Raw genomic sequence first — 19,974 nt, 5'->3', positions numbered from 1 at the left:
CTGTGCATTACGTTTTTTTTTCTCTTCCCTTTATTCAAATGTTATACAGTACAAAATTACCAGCTAGTGTCTACACTTCATCGCATACCATTTCATTTTCTTTTCCTCCAACTGCACAAATATGCATATTACACCATCAGAAAGGAGTAATAATAATAATAATAATAATAATAATAATAATAATAATTGCTGGGGTTTAACTTCCCAAAACCACGATATGATTACGAGAGACGCCGTAGTGGAGGGCTCCGGAAATTTTGCCGTCTAGTGTTCTTTAACGTGTGCCTCCATCGAAAATGCAGCCACCGCGGCCGGGATTCGATCCCGCGACCTGCAGGTCAGCAGTCGAGCACCATAACCATTAGACCACCCGGGCGGGTAACCAGAAAGGATGGAGTGACATTCTTTTCTTCTTCTAAACCAACTGCAGCAATTAATTCAACCATGTCTTGCAGATTAAGAAAAACTAAAATGTGCATCAAGACATTACATCTATCAACTAATAATAATAATGATTGCTAAGGTTTTTTGTGCCAGAACCACAATATGATCAGAAGTCATGCCGTAGGAACTCCAATTTATTTTCGACTCCCTCGAACTATTCAACCTAAATCAAAGTACACAGGTATTCCGGCAATTTACCCAATCGAAATGCTGCTGCGGTGGCCAGTAATCAAACGTGTCCTTGTGCTTAGCAGTGCAGTACCTTAGTTGCTAAGCTACAAAGGCGAGCGTACATTCACTGACATTAGTTGTTGATAGGTGGGGGCTTGATGTCCCAAAGCAACAAAAGGTGTTCACAGACATCTTAATGGTCAACACCACATACAATAAGCCATTATTGCAGATGCCGATCGATTACGATTTCCTCTTCAGCAGGCTAATTATGTTCCAATATTGCCTTTTATAAAAATTTGTTTTGCTGAAACTATCTACCAGGATTCCCAATGGTGGTGTTTGCAAAAGTGCATCCATGTAACAGCAGGATACAACAGTCTCAAATGTTGGAAGTGTGAAGGAGTCATTCAACAATGTCCCACAATAATGTGCGTAGTGTTTGCACACTGGAATTGAGCACAGCGTGCTACTCTACAGACATACTTATCACTATGTTTGTACCCATCACAAAGGCTGTGAGACAAAATACATTCTCAGACCTGGCAAGCTTAAACTTTTTTATTATACTTTAGTTGAAGCCAAAAATGCTGAAGTTCAGTTATAAATACTGAATTTCCTTGATTGCTTGGAATGTTGCCCATTCATTCTTAAAAATACGCAGAGTTGGTTCTGAGCAAGTCCCCCCCCCCTTAAAGGGGCCCTCCAACACTTTTGAAGCGCCTATTTTTTATTTGTCATTTGCAGACTGATGGGTGGGGATAGTTTTGGCATAGGTCTAAGCACCGATATCAAATGATTTAGTATTTCAATCAAGCAATAAAGTCACTACATCACTGCTGACTGCATCAACATGTAGTGGTGCGCACCAGAACTACTGCGGACGGAAATGATGGTGAAGCGCGCAGGCCTATGGTTGGATAAATGTAACGTGAGAAGAGATTGTGGTGTGACATCAAGACAGATTACTATTGGGTTTCGTTTTTCTTTTCTGTGCTTTTTCACTGAACCCCAAATAGACGTCACAACAACAACAAAAAAGATCACTACAACTACAAAGCACAACAAATGCGCTGGTTGCCATTTCGCCACTGGCTTTTTTACTTGCGCGGGTCGAGTGTCCATACCAAAGGGTTCTCTCTATTCCCTCCCCTTGCTTCTGTATGCTTGTGAGCTGCCTTGTTGCACACTTGCAGGACGCTCTTGATTGTTGCTGAAGCGGTCGCTACACCCTTGTACTTCTTTGGGCGGTTTACCGAACAACCCGCGAAATAACTTTGCACAGTCCCGATATGCTAGGGTCAACTGTGCTTTCCCAACCTTATCATTCTACAAATTCCCTTCTCAGAATGAGAGGAGGGAGTGACACGGGGTGTCTTTGTAAGGAATGGCAGACAAAGCCTCACTTCGAAGCAGTAGCGCCCTCTCAAATTCTAACAAGTCGGGGTAGCTCATTTTGAACACCCTTACTGTATGAACAAAACGGCGTGGTTTGTTACTATGGCAACGGCGTCATCAATACATTGCAGTGAACAGGCAACAATGGTGTGCAAGCTTCCCCTACGTAGGAGCTTTCAGCTCATTTCTTTGGCGATGCGTTTTGTCATCAAAGGAGAGTGAAATGTGGTTGTGTGACCCCACGAAAATCGAGTTGAGGGTAAGCGTTTTTTTTTTCTTGTACTTTGAATTTTCTAGACCGAATAACTTCAGACTGCATGTTCCTATCACTGCCGTTCTTGCTGCACTAATGTGTCCATACTTCAGTCTATGCAAGACGCAAGTAAAAAATGGGGGGGGTTTATAATGTTGGAGGACCCCTGTAACTTTACACTGTAGCCACAGACACAATTTTCACTGCCACAAGCCAAAATATTTGTGAATATTATCCATAAGGTAATGCATAGGTGGCAAGAAATTTCGGATGCTATATAACTTTGGTAACACTGTGCACAGGTTCAAATAATCAAGCTAGTCTTAAAAATCAGGTTCTGCAAATACAGCTGCCAAATGCCCTCATTGTCTTGAAATCAGTTTTGCCCTAGACTTAATAAAAATAAAGAAATCATTATCTATCTCATCAAGACAACTGTAATAAAACGAAAAATTAGGCACTATATGATAAAACCTTAAATTTGTTTGTAAATGTGCATTATGCATTTATCTCAGTTACATGAAAGAAGCAGGCTATGCTGTTGTTTCGATTAAGTTACGATACAGGTGGTCGTCATGAGACATAGTGTAGACAACATTAACAAATACGCAACAAATATTCTTTGAGCCTACATGAAAATTGGAGCAGATAAGTACCTATGCAACAAACCTAATGTGTATATTATTAGTACACAGGGTGAAAAGAACATGTGACCACCCCTACCTTTACTAAATAACACAATGCCAACCTCCAACAACCTATAATTAATTCAAGTTGAATGATATCATCCACCTCAGCAGTACACAGTTAACCTTGGCACAACAGCTGCCTTCATAGCAATCCATGTAAAATGAGCACATTATGAGGTGCTCTAACTGGAGTGGAAAATAGAACATGCACACTAAATTTCAGAATAAAGCAAGAAAAAAAAACCTTTTCGTTTAAAACAGACTTTGCAGCACACTCCACAAATGGAGTGTTGTCCATTTGGCAACCCACACAATGAAAGTGTGCCAAGAAAAAGAAAAGTGTGCCCAATATTTGCAATGCACGTGCCTTTGATATTCAACTTGTAAAGTGCTTAACGCATGCTGGGACTGTGCATATTACATGAAGTCTAACATCTGGCAATAAATAATAAATCAGTAAAAAAATAATACACACTCAGGGCAGCGCAAGGATTTCTTTTGCTGGAGGGGGCGGGGGTGCCACCCCCTCCGCCCCTTGTGCCAAAATCTGGCGCCGCCCCTAACTACACTCAAGACCTATAAATAGCTTTACGGAACTGGCTTTTATCAGTTTTAGCCAATGACAAAAATGGAATAAAAATCACTGATCCTCATCACTACACTTAGGACAGTTAAGGTCAAATACTAACACAATACACAGAAGAGATGACTAGAATGAAATCACACAAATGTGCAATGACCCTCAAGATGGTGGTATGCTGGGCTGGTTGGTGCAACATTTTGTAAATTGTATGAGCAGACAAACAGCAGAAGCAGAAGGAAAGGAGGTGACAGGACAGACAATGTCAACTTCTTTCCTTGTGCTCATGCTGTTTGTCCGCTCATACAACTTACACAAATAAAAGTGCAATGACCTGCATAATGGTTTTAAGCAGGGAAGCAGTTTTTAGATATAAAGTATTTTATTAAAGCTAGGATGATCAAAACTTCAGTGATGTGTTTTTATGTGCTAATATAAAATATGAGCTGTTTTTATGTATGCTGTCATTAACTTTGAAATTAATTATGAGCACATCACTTGATCGTATTTGTAATAAACTGGATGAAGAGATCTTTTTGAATTAAATGTTATTGGATTTCACACATGTCAAGGAGCGCTACAGGTGATTTTATGGTTCTAGCTTTCCTAGAACAAAAGTTATGAAGCTTCAAAGTTCTCATTTGAGTGACTACGAAGATGCACATTTATTTCACACTTCCTAAATATTTATAACTTCCCAAAGTAACATTTGGCACCCTACTGCTACCTCTAAACATTCAGCTTTTCTGCACATGAATGATCAAAACTGAGCGTGCCAAAGCTGAGAAAAGCTTGTCGGAAGATTGTAAGGTTACGAAAAATTGAGACTGAGAAAATACCAAAAAACGAAACTCCATCAGTCACTGATACGACATAAGATGCTGTTTCGGCTAAAACGATGATCTAGGATGCACGAAAATTGGTGAGGTTATGCATCAGTAGAAGCAGAATAGACAAATAAGATTTTTACAGAATCCAATTTTTCCCGCGATTCTTGGTTCCAAAAAGCAGGTTCCCCCTTAAATGAGGAGGATGAGTTGCCAATTTCCGAGCACTACCTGCCGTGGGCTTGTTACTAGCCCTGCTCACTTCTGTGCACTGCAACAGCGTCCTGCCCAGTACGACAGTCGCTGCTAGCTATTTAACCAACCAGCCACAAGCCTCACACTGACAGCAACTGTAGCATGCTACATGTACTGGCATATTTAGTTAGGACAGTTAAAGGGGTCATAAACAACCCCTAGGGCTTGGTGAGAAAGCACACCCTGCAGAAAGCAGACACTGTTATGAACAGCTCAGCCAAATCTTGCAGTTATGCACAGCAAGAAGAGTAGAAGCGGAGCATGAAGTTGCCATTTTTTTCAGACGCCCTCTTTTCATACAGAGGCCAGTGCTCACTCTCTTCAGAGCTGCCGGTGTCTGCCGTTTGGCATTGAACAGCAGATACAAGGATGCAACAGCCAAAATAGGATTTGGAGCAATTCTGGGGGCAGCAAAATGTTGCTTTTGGAGCACAAAAATCCAAATTTGGAGCAGGTTACGAAAAAAAAACCTGAATTTTGTAGCCCAAAATCCCAAATTTGGAGCAGTATTACAAAGAAGGTTTATTATTAGAAAAGAAAACAAAAATATGTAAAACCAATCAACATCAGCTAATTCGTACACGGTGCACGTGAACACCGCTATTTCAATATAAGCAGTGTTTTGAGCCACCCCACAGTGCGAACAATGACCTAGTCCACATTAGCATTTGTGGGACCTGTCGAATATTCAATTCGACAGGCACTGGAAATGGTAATGTGGACCTGCGAACCTGGCAACATGGAAATTTGGGAGATTCGTAAAGCAGGAGCAAGTGGCGGTAGCGAAAAAAGAAAACTGGCATACGCTTTTGTCTACTGTTTCTCAAGGCCGCAGAAACGCCATACACAGCAGCTCCAAATGATCGCCAATAATTTTGTAGACGTCAGCGATCATACTAGTACTCGTAATTACACGGCGCGTGCACGAATGAGTAATTTAGGAACAAAATGTGCTGTGTCCCTGACAGCTAGTACTGATAGCCCTTTCTAAATCTCAATATGCTTTTCCAAAGGACACCAGTGTACTGCGGCAAAATTGGCTTAAAAAGCGTTCTGCACGCAATAAAACAAGCATCAGGAAATTTGACAGCTACTGTCCTTTTCTATTGCGATAACTATATGGACACTCTAGACGCGTTTTTCCCGTCATCTCCCGTAAAAAGTGCATTGATACATGTCCCTGTGCATAGTATGTTCTACCGCGGGTAAAAGGTCGCGAATGCGGGCAACGAACGCGGCTGAAGCAGATATCAAACGAGCTAGCCCATCGGCGTATGCAATAACACCAATCCGCTCGGGAAGCCTGCCATCAAAGCATAGAGGAAACGCCCCGCCCGTCTTGAACGAGCATGAAAAGAGGCGAGAGGGGGGCGGGGGGGGGGGGGGGCTGTCACTCGAGTAGCAACTTTGAACTTTGATTCTAAGGCCGCGGTGGCTGTCGCGATCGCTGGCGCGCGTGCTATCTCGGCTGCCATCAGCGGGCGGCTCGTATATCCTACTACGTGCTGCACTCTCAATGTGAAGACACTGTGCAGAAAGAGCATCTTTCCCTGGAGCGGCCGTATTCTCTTACACCAACATATTGTATAGTTAAGCGAGATCGGATACAAAAGAGTGCTGCCAGCCTCACTTCGTATAACATTACAATTTGTTGCTATCGCATTCATTGCTTCGTCCTTGCGGTGAAACTGAGTTTTTTTCCCTTTCCCAAGGGGTTAGGGTTAGGGTCTGTGCGTCTGTATTGGATGACGATGCCCACACTGCAGATGACCAACGCGGCCTCCATTTCTTGCTCAAATTTGCGCAACTGAGAAAATTTTAAGCTGGTCGGGCATTTTGGCGCAGCGTGGCGCAATTTTAACCAATTTCACGGTTTTGGCTCAGCTTGGCGCAAAAATAAGGAATTGTATCAAATTGGCGCAATTGGCGCAGCTGTAGCATCCCTGCAGATAGCATGCTACTGGCCAACAGCCAACATAAAACAAGAGCCACGTTTGGATCAGATGCACTTCTTGCCACAGGGTGCCACCATGTGCCGGCGCCGCACTCCATAGTCTGCTGACGTTCCACAGTAGCCACACTCGCACACAGGAATCACAACGAGAGAGCTATCACATTTCATGTTGCGTGCTGACATAGCTTCTTTCCCACTTTGTCATCCACCAGTGTGTAGCTTCCAGCGTGCTTGTCGGGACAAGACAAGAGAGAAAGTGCTTAAAGCGTGTGACAAATCCCTGTAACCTTGCTCGTTCTGGACAGATTCAAGAAATTTTTGTGGCAATTGATTCATGAGGCAACCGACTGATAATGAGGCCTTTTTTTGGTCCTTCGATATTTGAAGCTTTTGATGTAGCGACACCGAAAAGCTACCACAGCATTGTTTTTGCTGAGAACACACGCCTGCGTGTGTGGAAACTTCGCAAGGGCAGCCCTAACATAGAGCCTCCCATGTCGCCCGGACCTAGGGGGCACAATGTCCAGGTGATGCAGGGCAGGTAGACGGCCACATGGAGCTATGACAGGCTGCCGATAGGCGAAGACACGGATCATGAATGCAGAGAGTGTGCAAGCAGGCCGAGCGCTCTGCCGCATTAACCATGAAATAATGAAAGCAACACCGCCACCCCTAGCACCACCATCTAGTACATTAGAGCACTACCGACTGCGAGTCCGTCGTTCCGTGCATGAGCGCGGCATGCAGCCTTGTCAAAATCAAGCTAGGGCCATGATTACGGCTCAGACGTTTCAACACGATAGCGTTAGAGCAGACGCTCGATGAAAAACCCGTCACTGTCAATATTAGAAGGAGTCACCGCTTTTTTTTAGCTATTTATTTCAGAAAAAAACTTTGTTAAATCAGATTTCGTGGCCAAGTTAATTAGCTAATTCATGTTGGTGACAATAATGAACCTTTTGGGTATTTGTCGAGGAATGAAAAATTTTTAGGTATAATGGGAACTTCGTAAAATCAGGTTTCGTTGGATAGAGTTTTAACTGTAGCTATCTTAGACTCCAAGCCAAAATGGTAAACAAATGTCTCCAGGTGATAGTCGTGTGTTCATTTGCTATGCATTTGACTTATCTTTTTTTTTTGTTATGTGCCCCATGTTTGCACCTTGAGACTTCAGTATGTAGTAATGAACATTCTGGTACCAGTAAAACTTTGCTTTATGGATTCAGCATATTTCTTAGTCTTGCTTAAAACAATGCTGGAAGGAAGAACGAGTATTCAGCTGCCCCTCAAATTTTATATATAAAAAAAAAAAAATCTGTACATTATCAAATCCTTCAATGAAAATAGGTGTCCTGGAGATGTTCCCATTGGTCAGACTGCTGCACATCTCCCGGACACCTTCCATTGTTCATTTGTATAACAAGACTAATAAAAAACCAGTGAAGTGTTCATATTAATGCTCTAATAAGCACAAAAAGAAGCTTGCGTTGTTTATGTCAAGCTTTTTTTTCCTTTTCAGTCCCATACTTAAGAGACAAATAATCACTCCTTGATAAGATTAAAAAATAAACAAAACAAGCGGGTTCATTAAAATTATTCAGAAAAAAATTAACAGAAACCTATTTCGAAACCTGGAACGAAACTAAAAAGAACTTTACACATAGCCTGCGAGACTTCCTTCTCAATTCCGCACGTCTGAATTGTTCCCTCATTGGTGGCTACACAAAGAAAGTGATTCTTCCCTTAGTGCTACTTGCTTTATAGTTATTCGAGCAAATCATAGAAGATTTTCATAGAAGAATCATAGAAGCAAATCATAGAAAATTCAATCTCGTTCAAGATTTAATTTTTCAGATGCGATTGGCTGCCTTCTACAGCTTACACAAAGGAGCTAAGTGCAATGAAGGTATCCCAACCACAATCAGGCTCAATTGCAGTTGAGTGCCATTGTGACACAGGTATTCATGTAACGTATCGCCTGGACGTCAATCAAAATTCAACTATAGAAGAAACTTTCAGCTTGTTGGCATCGCCTCGTGATAGAAAACGGCGTGAAAAAATAAGACGAGAATGAAAAGAAAGGACAGACATTGTCCTGTGTTTACTTTCTTGCTTTAATTATTTTTTTGCACCATTTTCCATCACGAAGTCAAACTCCCCTGTGTGAAACAATGAATACCCTTAAGAAATACATAGATTTTCTTGCAAAAAAAACTAAAGTAAAGGCTATATAATCATGCCACATCTCTGGTACGAGAGACAGGGTGGTGTGGCAGTCAAAAAAAGACATGCCCGATAGGATTCTCTTAACGCACACAAGCCGCGCAGAAGAGTGATACTGAGCACGCACGAATGTACATTGTATATGCATATATATATGCAGCTAAGAAAGTGAATTCATGGTTTCCCTAAAGTGAAAAATAATATTATTCTCAAGCAAATATAGCCGTGTTGATTATATAATGTTCTATACAACAGTGGGGGCAGTGACTGTTAGCTGTGATCATAAAACGTCATTCAGAAAAATTCATGCCTGACAGTGCAGTATGGTGCAGGTCATATATTCAGTGTACGTCAGCAGATCAAGGTGGTGTGCAAGGCATGACAACATTGCTACTGTCATATGACAGTTCATAGGCAAATGTCCGAACACTGTTATGTGCAATCAGTTGTCTGATCGTATCTTTCTTTCCTTCCATCTGCTGTCAAAAAAAGGAGGGAAAAGCCGTGCCATTTAAAGTGCTAGTGAAAAGAAAGAAAAGAAGCAAACAAATAACATCGAAAAAATAATATAAAATATAAGGAGTGCCAGGATGCTGCTGCACAGGACTGATGGTTGATGAAGAAAGCCACCACACAGCAGTTAAATGCACAAAGGGAAAACGCAAATAAAAACAAAAACAAGCAAACAATGAAAACAAACAAAACAAAGGCATACTTTGTCGCCTTTTTCCCTGGATATGCTTAGGTGCCTTTCGCAATTTGTGACTGCATCATCGAACTTGCCCATCATTTTGAGCGTGTTGCCCAAGTTTCCACTCGCCTTTGCCTCCCCCAATAAGTCGCCGGCTGCCCTGAAGAGACGAAGGAAGAACGTTCCAAACGAGCAATAAATCTGGACTACGTTAACAAAAAGTCCGCGCTATACGTAAGAAATAAGTACGCAGCACAATTACGCAGCAAATGAAAAACAATAATCACACAAACAAGCAAGAATCAGCAACGTTAGCTTTCACGTAAACATTACGCATGCAGCAATTAAATGAAAAGGCAAAAAAGAAAACAGTCCATAAAATCAAAGAGCTAACACATCCGCTTAAAAAACAAACAAAAATCACGGACTCTATCGACATTACACTGCTGCATATGTGCATAAATTAATGAGCAAAATCCTGCAGTAGAAATAACCTTTGTCGCACTTACTTGGCTGTATTGAGATCAAGCAGATGGTACTGCAGAGCCTTATTATAATCTCCAAGGTAAAATGAAGCATTTCCCAGCTGACTGTAAACGGCGCTAAGCACTCGCAAATCATCCGTGCCTACGTTGATCGCCGCGCTTAAATACTCGACACCTGAGTGGAAATCGCCTGCTTTGCACAAGCGTTCACCCTCAAGCGCAAGCTCTAAACAAGTACTGGACTCCATGCTAAGAATGAACCTGCAAAAGAAAGGAGAAAGCCGGCTGAATGTCGTGCGCCAAATGATACTGCTGCAATTCCGCTGACCGTTGCGGCGCGCGCATTGGCCGCCCTGCTGACGCCTCCGCCGCATACGCTCAAAGCTTTATGCAAGTCGCTGGAGCGATCCGCCACGAAGAACTGCCACGGTTCTTAAACAATGCTCTACGAAACCAAATAAATATCAGGTTATATCTACCATAGGCTTAAGGCCAACAAACGTTACGCAGGAACAAATGTTTACTAAAATCTGTTACACTACGTTTGAAGAAGACAAAATGGGCAATCCGCGAAGACGCTTGGAGACTCACTCAGTGGAGGCTTGAAATGGTTATACGTAGATCAACACTGCCATCCCGCCAGCATAACAGCAGAGTTTAAGTTAAATCCAAAGATGGGGAGCGAAGATGCTGGAATTAATCTGCTGCGGTGGTCATGAGCAACGTGCTAAAGCAGTGGTTCGGCACAGCGTACGTAAATGCAGGTTTGCGGGATCGCTGTGGGCGAGAGGAAAGGAGATCGCAGGAGAGAGTGGATGTGGACAAGACGTACTGACGTAGGCGTTGCCATGACAACAGTAGGCGGGACCGGCGCCGACTGCGTAGAAACCGCGGTGTGGCGGCAGAAGCTGCGACAGCTGCAGTTTGTGGGAGGACTGTTATTAGGCACCCATGTGATGACCTACGCTTGTGTTAACATAAGTGTACATCTTCGGTGATGATATATAATGCAATATATCGAATAAAATGTGATGGCTAACACCTGACATTGCGCTGTCATTGTTTGTACCAGAGTACGAAAGAAATAGGTCACAAGCTCGTTGTAGGTGATTGAATGGGAGTCCGACAATCATCTGAGTCACGATAAATTATTTTGCACACGCAGTCAATAGATGTAAATGTAGGAACCTCCATAAAATGTTCAATTTTTGTGACGACGCGTCAGAAGCATCTCCCTCCGTGATTTGAAATGTACCGCCCGGTACAGTATGAAACGCACGTGACCAGTAGCCGTTGGAAGGTTGATGCTGCTCTCCGAACTCGTGTTTTCATGGTAGAGCGACTTAGAGTATAATTGGTATAATCTGCTGATGGTCAATGAATAATGAAACTTTGAAATATGTTTTATGCATTCGACGTTAACTATAATGATGTAAAGCAGGAAGAACCGTTCAAGCTATTCTTCGCAGCTTGAAGGCATGGGGAGTGTGGATTGTGCCGGTCCTGTGGCGTCTGACGTACAGTAAGACAAGAAATAAAGGTGTTTCAAGAAACTAATCTGTCCGAAAATCCTAAAAAAACGCCAGGCCTGCATGCGCGGAACACGCAGCACAGTCACAGCGAAAGCTGGAGTAGCGGCATTTCCAGCGCCCGTACGTTGCAAGCTCCCTTGGAGGTAATCATACTTTTGCGAAGTAGGGAATTACCCTTTATGCCATTAGTCATCATTCTGCGGAGAAGCGAAGTACTAGCGCTAAACATATCATTGTACGTGTGTTTTAATGCTGGCTGATGACGATGAAGAATTATGGCTGAGCCCTTTAAACCACCCACTCGTTACGTAATTCGTATCGGTGTTAGTTACTCTTCTACCACGCTATATTACTTCTGCTAACGTGATTTGCCCGACATGACGCCTGCATTATGGGGTCTTTTTGCGAAGTAGTTTCAATTGCACCGGCATGGATCTGTGGTAGAATACTAGATCTGCCAGGCATGAGGGCCTAGGTTCCCGCTCGATCCTGGATTTTTTTTTTTTCCTTTATTGTGCGCGATAACGGTTAGGGACACCGTCGGCGGCGGACTACCCCACCAAAATCGGGTCATGTTGTGATCTCATAACAGCTTTCGCTGTAAAATAAGGGAAATGAAATATTTGCGCGATGCATTCATAATTAATTTTTTCTGAGATGACGGATACCCTAACATGGCAAGACATCAATTATGTTAGCAATTAAATAAATAAAATTCAACTTTTTAATTAGTGGACACAGGCGGTCGGGTCAAACGGGAGAATTAGAGAAATTCCTGCGAAGATCCTATTGCCACTTCGAGACTTCCATAAAGCGGATCCTGGATTCCTGGTTATATCAGCAGAGTGATGAAATCTCCCAGCGAAACCGAAACGCGGAAGAGCGCTACTACTCTTCCGAGACGTCCAGAATGAGTGTGCGTCGTTATATCAACGGTGAATCTGCTTCACTTCGTGGCTGTGCGGGCTGTTCTTGCGATTATATAACCGTTGTTGTGAACAGTGACGTAATTCTGGTCGTCTGCTAGTTGCGCTCATCCGCGCGCTTCAGTTTCGGTTTTGCTGGTGGCATTGGTCAAGTTTCACTACCTGAAGCGGCTTTTTCGAAATTTCAAAGCGGCAATGAGCTCTTCGCAGGACGGACTTCAATTCTCCCATTTTACCCGACCGCCGTTACCTACTAATTAAAACATTAGTTAATGTAATTTCTTTAATTACTGCCGCATGTCTCAAGTCATCATAAGTTGTCTGCTGCTACAGAAAGGGTAATTATGAAGGCAGCAAGCAAATATTCCATTTCTTTTTTATAGGATTTTAATTCGGGCACATTTCTTGAAACATTATATTCTGTAAATTCGCATGCGCTGAAGCATAGTAGATCGCTCAGCAAGTTCTTTGTGTGCGCCTGTTCGGAAAGAGAGCTGTTTTGTTTTTTTTTTTTGTTTGTTCGTGTGCAAGCTGCGACAGTTGGTGAACGTTCGTAGAAGTCTGCTAACATCAAAGTTCCATACCCTGAACCTGGGGCGTAGCCAGGGGGGGGGGGGGGGTTGAACCCCCCCCCCCCCCCGAAAAAAATTTCTGGCTACGCCCCTGGCCTGAACTATAGTCATTTCGCATGTCGCACGGCCAACGGGAAGAAAAGCTGCCGAGGCACGCGTGCGTGCATTGAATGACAAAGCAGCGCGGAGCACACAGACAAGGAGCCAGCAGACTGCATAGCGTCGCATGCCTGGGAAAAAGTAGTGCTAGAAACGTTGCGCCCGGGAATGTCGAAGGCATATATGCCCACTATTTCGAAGTCCGTATCAAGTACGCGACATTGTTACATGACGTCATCACTTGTTCATATGACGTTGCAACATATCACTTGGTCATGTGCTCGAACAGGGAAACGTCAGTTTAATTGAGGGTGGGCCAGGTTAATTTTTGGAGTGGGCCAAGTCGGCAGTGAATTTTGAGGTGGGCCAAGTCGGTTTTAAATGTGCGCGTGGGTAAACTCAATTTTCAAATTGCGTAGTCTTCTTTGGCAGGTAGGTTTTCAATAGGTAGCTTGCGCGTGACGTCATGGACTCCAATATGGCGGCTGCTTCAATGCGATAACGACGCGGCAGGAACGTTATTGGTCCCTGTGCGTGAATAACGAAAGAACCTCCATGCGATGTACTGATAATATTAACGTGACTTCACAAACTTCCATGTTGGAGCCACCACGCGGTGCTCCAACATGGTGGTTTTAGTGACGTCAGTGCAAGCCGTTCGATTCGCCTGCAGCACCTGAACCTGTTCACGGAATGCTGCACCTTGCTATTCGTTTCAGCGGTGCAGCAATGGCGTCCTCTGAACCATGCCGTTCGCTTCAAAAGGTGCAGGAAAGGTTCAGCGCTGGTTCACGATTTTCCTGCACCCCCTGCTGCCGGCTCGGTGCGACGTGCGCGAGTGGTTTCTACACAACGTGGGGTGTCTGCAGTTCATAAAACATCCATTTATGCAATTTACCAACTATCAAAGTTACGATGACCGCGTAATTTAAAGGGGTCCTGAACCACCCCTCGTGCTGGGTGAAAAAATGCATACAGCGGAAAGCACTTGGGCGCTGCTGTGAACAGCTCAGCCACATCAAGCACGGCAAGGAGGGTTCACAAGCGGAGAGCGAAGTTGCCACTTTCTCAAACGCCCTCACTCTTGACACGTATGCCCATAAACTTTCCGTCACAACACTGATTGCTGCTATTGACGGATAGCTGACATAAACCAAGAGCGGCTTTCGAATGAGATGCGCTTCTTGCCACGGGGTGCCGCCGCGCTCAAGTGTACTAAAATTACACAGTAGCAACACTAACGCGCCCGGAATAACAATAGGAGAGAGCGATCCCGTTTCATGACGTGTGCTCAAGGTCATGACGCGCGCGTGACGTAGCTTAATCCCCTCTTGTCATCCCTCCCTGTGTAGCTTCCAGCTCGCTCGTCGGGACGAAAGAGAGTTCCTTGTAACTCCGCTCGTGCATGACGGATTCGAAATTTTTTTGCAGCGATCGATTCGTGAGGAAGGTCAATCGATCTTTATTCCGAACAGTAGTCCAGCAACCCTTTATGCGGGGGTCTGAACTGTAACGGCACCTCGTCATTCGTTTCTGTAGTGCCGCGCTAGTGCCTGCACCACTGCACTCGCGAGCACTGCACAATCTCTCAACGTCTCGTTGGGGATGGTAATATCGATGAATTATTAATCGATGAAGAGCATAGGCGTGCGCACGAGAGGAAAAGGAGGGACCGCCCCCCCCCCCCCCCCCCATCATCTATGGGGGCGCCAATTCTGCCCCATAACTTAACTCAGTCGGACCTTTCACGTCATTTTTTAATGCGCAGGGATATGGCTACGCATGTGTCTTCTTATTTTTTAAGATAACGGCGACCCAGGGCCACTGATCATGTTGCATTCAAAGAATTGTTTACTTCCCACCATTACCCTGAAAAGCCGGGGACCAATGGCAGGCCAGTGTGGGAAGCACGTCATCGTCGGGAGAGACGGCGGGGGGGGGGGGGGGGCGCTGCGGTTAAACTTGGCCCCCCTAATAAGAACCTTGTTGCATGTCAATGATGAAAATTTTCCCGCAAATTTAATCGTCATCGATGTCCACTTTTCATTTAAACGGATATTACTACGGATATTATTTACCATATATTTTTGTTATGTGCTTCAAGTGGTTTGCAAACTTTATAAGGATGTTTTTGATCGTCTTTCATTCGTTTTTTTCGCGAACTCTGTAATTTTCCTATCTGATGTGCTTAACTTTTGATGTGCTTAGCAAGTGCTTAGCAAACTGTATAACGTTGTTTTTGTTGCCTTTAATTTTCGTGAATTGTACATTCCATCTGTCTAAATTAAGTGTCCTGGTTGACTTTCATGCGTGCTTTTCAATGGTTTGTAAATGTCGTCATACGTACTGCTGCTCTTGCTGTACGGGTGGCACGGCCCATTCAGGCAATGTTTGCCTTTAGCCGTGTCCCCAGGAGAAATTCTATATTTTCCAAAATAAATAAATAAATAAATAAATAAATAAATAAATAAATAAATAAATAAAGAACTTGCCCGCTTTCCTGACGCTGTGGCCCAAGAACTCGGCTTTGAAGATCATGCCACAGTTGACGACGAGGTAGCAGTGACGGCAAGCTCGCTAGATGCGGAAATTTTTACTGATGCATGTGCTGGTGACATGGAGGACAAAAAAGAACCCCCGCCGCTGCCGGAAGACGATCGCACGCCCAGCATTTGCTGAAGCAATCTCCGCGGCAGATCTGCTGCAACGCTACTGTGCCGATATCCAAAGGAGCGCACTTGAGTTGGTTGACATCAGTGCTGGGCAGTATCGAAGGTACATGTATCTTAGATACTATCTTAGATACCCCTTGCGTATCTTGTATCTGTATCGCGATACGTCTGGCAAGACGAGTATCTGTATCTGTATTTCCGATACATGCAATAATGTATCGTGTATCTTAAGATACAAGATACTGCTATAGAAGCAACACTGAGCGAAACAATTAACGGTGGCTGAACTACGCTTCTCAAGCTGATACTGCTGCTACTAAGCTACTTGAATAAAGATAACGACAGTGACATTCTTTTATATATCTGCCACAATTTTCCAGCGAGGGCAGGTCCCTATGGGTGGAGCATAGTCACGTGGTGGCTCTCGCACGGTCTCGACAAAAACAAGCCCGCGAGCGTCTACGAGCAGTCGAACTTCGCTATCTCGCAATTGTTTCTTTCTTTTTACTTGCGTCGGTACCATGACACTTCCTCACAAACACTGTACCGATCTACGTACTCTAACGCCTATGGCACCTTTCGCGAAAATTCTGATGCTCCTATGGTGTCGTTATCGAAGTATCCCTTGCGTGGTGTTTCGTTACGAAGTCTGAAGAATGCTCGAATGGGCAGGTTTCTTTGTGTCTTGCGGCTTTCACACGACAGCGATTTAAAAGATCTCGTGGATGTAAGTTTGACTTACATATGATGAGATTGACTTATATGCAAATGAGGTTCTAAAAACTGTCACTCCACCGGTGCTGATGCTAGATGCCGTAGAACAAGCACTTACGTAACATAATATATCTTGGCGTACTGTATCTTTGTTCTTCCTGCTCAATTATTCAAGCGGTTATTTTGATCATAATTTGATTGTCAGCATGAGTGCTATCTCTTCTGTCCTCAGTTTGCATCCCATTTAAAGAAAGCCCGCAAAACATGACCACGTGATCGCCCTCGTGCGCTACCGTACTGCAGCGCTCTCAAACCCGCTCCGAGCGAAACAACCGGCGTGTGGACCATGGCGAAATGACAGGCCGCGGCTTTATGCATCGGCTTCACAGTGCGTCAACATTTCTGACGACCGCACACGGCAAGGAAACGCCGTCGTCCTCGATATGCTGATAGTTCGCGCGCCGGTTGTTATGCTCGAAGCATGTTTGAGAGCGTTGAAGTAGGGTCAGGTAGGGTAGCGCACGAGCTGCGCAGTCACGTGGTTTCACTTGATATTTCGTGCGCTTTCTTTTAAAATCGGCAAAATATGAACACGCAGCATGTGCTACGTCGCCACTAAAAATTGGACTGGTCGTTTTGGAATGCCCTCTACGACGTGATGGCACCCACTTAATTGGTCCTAAATTAATATTAAAAATATTTTTTTGACCTCAGTTAATCATAATTGGCTTCAGTTAATCAACCAATTAAGCGCAATATATAAAGCATATTGCCACGTGCCTTTCTTATTATCACTCTTGCTGCATTCGGTTTTCGCCCACAAAGACTGTCAGCAACGCTCAGCGCAAACCGCGCCTTATTGTTCGAGAAGCTTCGCGATTATTGTAGATTGTTTTGTTAAGATTTCGCGCAAGACGCGAACACTCGAGCTTATTCCAGAGTTTGCGCGACAACCAGCGATAGTGCTGGAATATTCGACGGCACGTGTATAAATGCCGACGCGCTTCACCGCTTGTCAGTTGATCGACGGTCGACGCTCTGTTCGCCACTATCAGTGTATTGCTGTAGTTTGATTTTCAGTTTCTCGGCCACAAGTTCGGCCAAATAAAGAGTTTCATCTCGGACGTGCTGACTGCTGCCTTCGTCGACGTCACGACCACGTGACAATATTATAAGGAGCGCCACACGACGGTCAACCATACTCCATTGCTTTCATTCAGTCGCGGTTAAAGAGACACTAAAGAGGAACAATGAATCGGTTTAGATTGATAAGTTGTACTTTCAGAACTATAATGCCGTTAATTTCACCATCATAGGTGTATTAATAAAGGATAAAACGAAGCTCAAAGTTTCATTTTTAAATTTCGCGCAATAATCTCCACGCGTGACGTCACGGATTTCAAAGTGTACTTATCGTATTTTGGCGCCATTGCCTCAATAAAATTTCCTCATACTTGGTATGTTAACTCTATGGCCCCCTCAGAGGACAGTGTACTTCATTTTTACCGTTTAGGAATTACGTAGGCCCCAGTAGTCGCCGTCAAAATATGTGACGTCACGGCGAATGGTGTGGAAACCTCAAGGTGGCGTCACCACCCACATTTTCTTTTTGCGCGATTTCTCGCTTACTAAGCGTCTTCTCGCAGCAAGCGGGGTGTTTTTGGTGTCGTGAAAGAGTAGTTTACTAATACGAGAAAAATCGTGTTGCTCTTTACACTGCAAACCGTTTCACACCCTTATAGGTGTATTTGCGATAAAACACCTATCGTACACCCTTTTTTTCTGTCAATATTATCCGAAAGGGTGTAATGTCTTCTTTGCACACCCTTCGCACACCCTTTTTTCATTTTTGGGTGTACGATGGGTGTATGTTCTGTTAAACACCCATGGGTGTTCTTTGGATTTTACACCTATGGGTCAATTCACGCAGTGAATTGACCCGTAGGTGTAAACAGGTATCGTTGTACTGCTGAATGCAATTAACTGGGACATTTAACACCACGGGCAACGCCTCCTGAAACCACGGGTCACCACAATGTTCGACAGAGCATCTTGGCACAGGATACTGTTTCACGAGGCACCTGAGTGTGAAGCTACCTGCTCGTGAATCAGTAATGGTTCACCTTGGTCTGCTAAGCTTGCCACTCAATTTTCATTCTTTTAGTTGCGCATCACAAGTCTGCTGTAATTGCAAAGACGCATGTATTTCGCCTACTTTATTAGGCAAGTGGTAGTGAAAATAAAATATAGCGTTGTCGTGCCGAGGTTCTGAATGCAGTGAGTCAACTGATGTTACTTATTTTGAGCTCACATATATTTAAGCCTTTACATCCAGATTTATTTTTGAGAAATCATTTCCAAAATAATTTCATTTATTGCTTGATTGGATTGACACGTTGAATGAATGCCCGAAATACATTCGGAATAATATATGTATTTGTTTAGCATTCATAAGCATTTGTTCAGTTTAGAGACAGTTGGCTTCACTGCTCTGTGATCATCGCAAACACCTCTCCTAACGCTTAATCTATAGCATACATATACAGTGAAATCTCGTTGACACGGTTCTGCATAATACGTTTTTTAGCCTAATACGTTTTCGTTTTTATTTCCTGCCAACATCCCTTGAAAATAATGCATTTTCATGAGTTTAATACCATCACATTTTTGCCAAAACTGGATAATACGACCGCGAAAGTGTATCTTGACCGATATATCGAGAAATCCTGCGTTTATTCTTCGCTATGACAGCTCGCACCGCGTTCCAACAAGCCACGATCTGCGCGTAGCAGAGCCGCTGAGACCACAGCAGCACCAGTTTAGCGGCGAAAAGATCGCTGCTAGGCGATCTTTTCTTTGAGATTATATATTACATATATATTGCCGCTTTGTGAGGGCCTCCCCTCCAGTGAAGGGAGACTTTAAGCCCTGCTTGTAGTCAAGCAGCCCTTACTGTGTCGTCGCAATGCTTACTGCGATTCGAATACACTGTGTAAAGCATAACAAAACATAACACTGCCGCAGAAGGAAAGCTGCGCCCACGCGACCCAACAACGGCCGGGGCGCCACCTCCTCTGCCGGCGCAGCCGCCGCGCGTGCGCAGTGCGCGGAACAGCTCTATCACCACGTGACCTAAGCAACGCGCTCAGACACGCCGCCGGACTCCATCGTTTTCTGCGTGTGTTGTGCATCGCCTCCCGATCGGTCGAGTTTTGCAATCGGTGTGTTTCGGTTGTTTGAAGTGTGCGTGCGCTGTGTGCTCGTCCTTTACCTTCTGCCAGTGCTGCTTATTACGAAGATGCACTATACTCAAAGGGAGACCTGCAGCTTCATATCGTGGAGCACTCGAACTGAAACGGTATGTACCACTATCACGTTGCTACGGCCAGCGCTTTGTTAACTCCGAGAGCGCGATCTAATGCCGTTAACTAAGCTTTTCTTAACTGGTTGACGATCGGTGAGCATTTGTTGACGTAGCGAGCATATGTG

The 19,974-nt window shown here is 44.1% G+C and overlaps 1 protein-coding gene across 2 annotated transcripts in view; it reads right to left on the bottom strand.

Moving 5' to 3' along the window:
• The window catches only part of LOC119400455 (G-protein-signaling modulator 2), a 77,707-nt gene extending 66,949 nt beyond the window's left edge, over positions 1-10,758 (bottom strand). For both annotated transcript variants that reach the window (XR_005185094.2, XM_037667504.2), the window contains exons 1-3: positions 10,562-10,758; positions 9,995-10,231; positions 9,510-9,645 (exon numbers count right to left, since the gene is read on the bottom strand). Coding sequence is in view for 1 of the 2 variants with exons in the window: in XM_037667504.2 (XP_037523432.1) it covers positions 9,510-9,645; positions 9,995-10,218 (360 nt within the window). In the remaining variant the exon portion in view is untranslated. The remainder of the gene's footprint in view (positions 1-9,509; positions 9,646-9,994; positions 10,232-10,561) is intronic.
• Between the last annotated feature and the right edge of the window lie 9,216 nt (positions 10,759-19,974).

Source organism: Rhipicephalus sanguineus, chromosome 1 (genome assembly GCF_013339695.2).
Source record: "Rhipicephalus sanguineus isolate Rsan-2018 chromosome 1, BIME_Rsan_1.4, whole genome shotgun sequence".
Classification (NCBI taxonomy): Eukaryota; Metazoa; Arthropoda; class Arachnida; order Ixodida; family Ixodidae; genus Rhipicephalus; species Rhipicephalus sanguineus.
The sequence above is the reverse complement of the archived record's forward strand: the minus strand, read 5'-3'. Positions and strand labels throughout refer to the sequence as shown.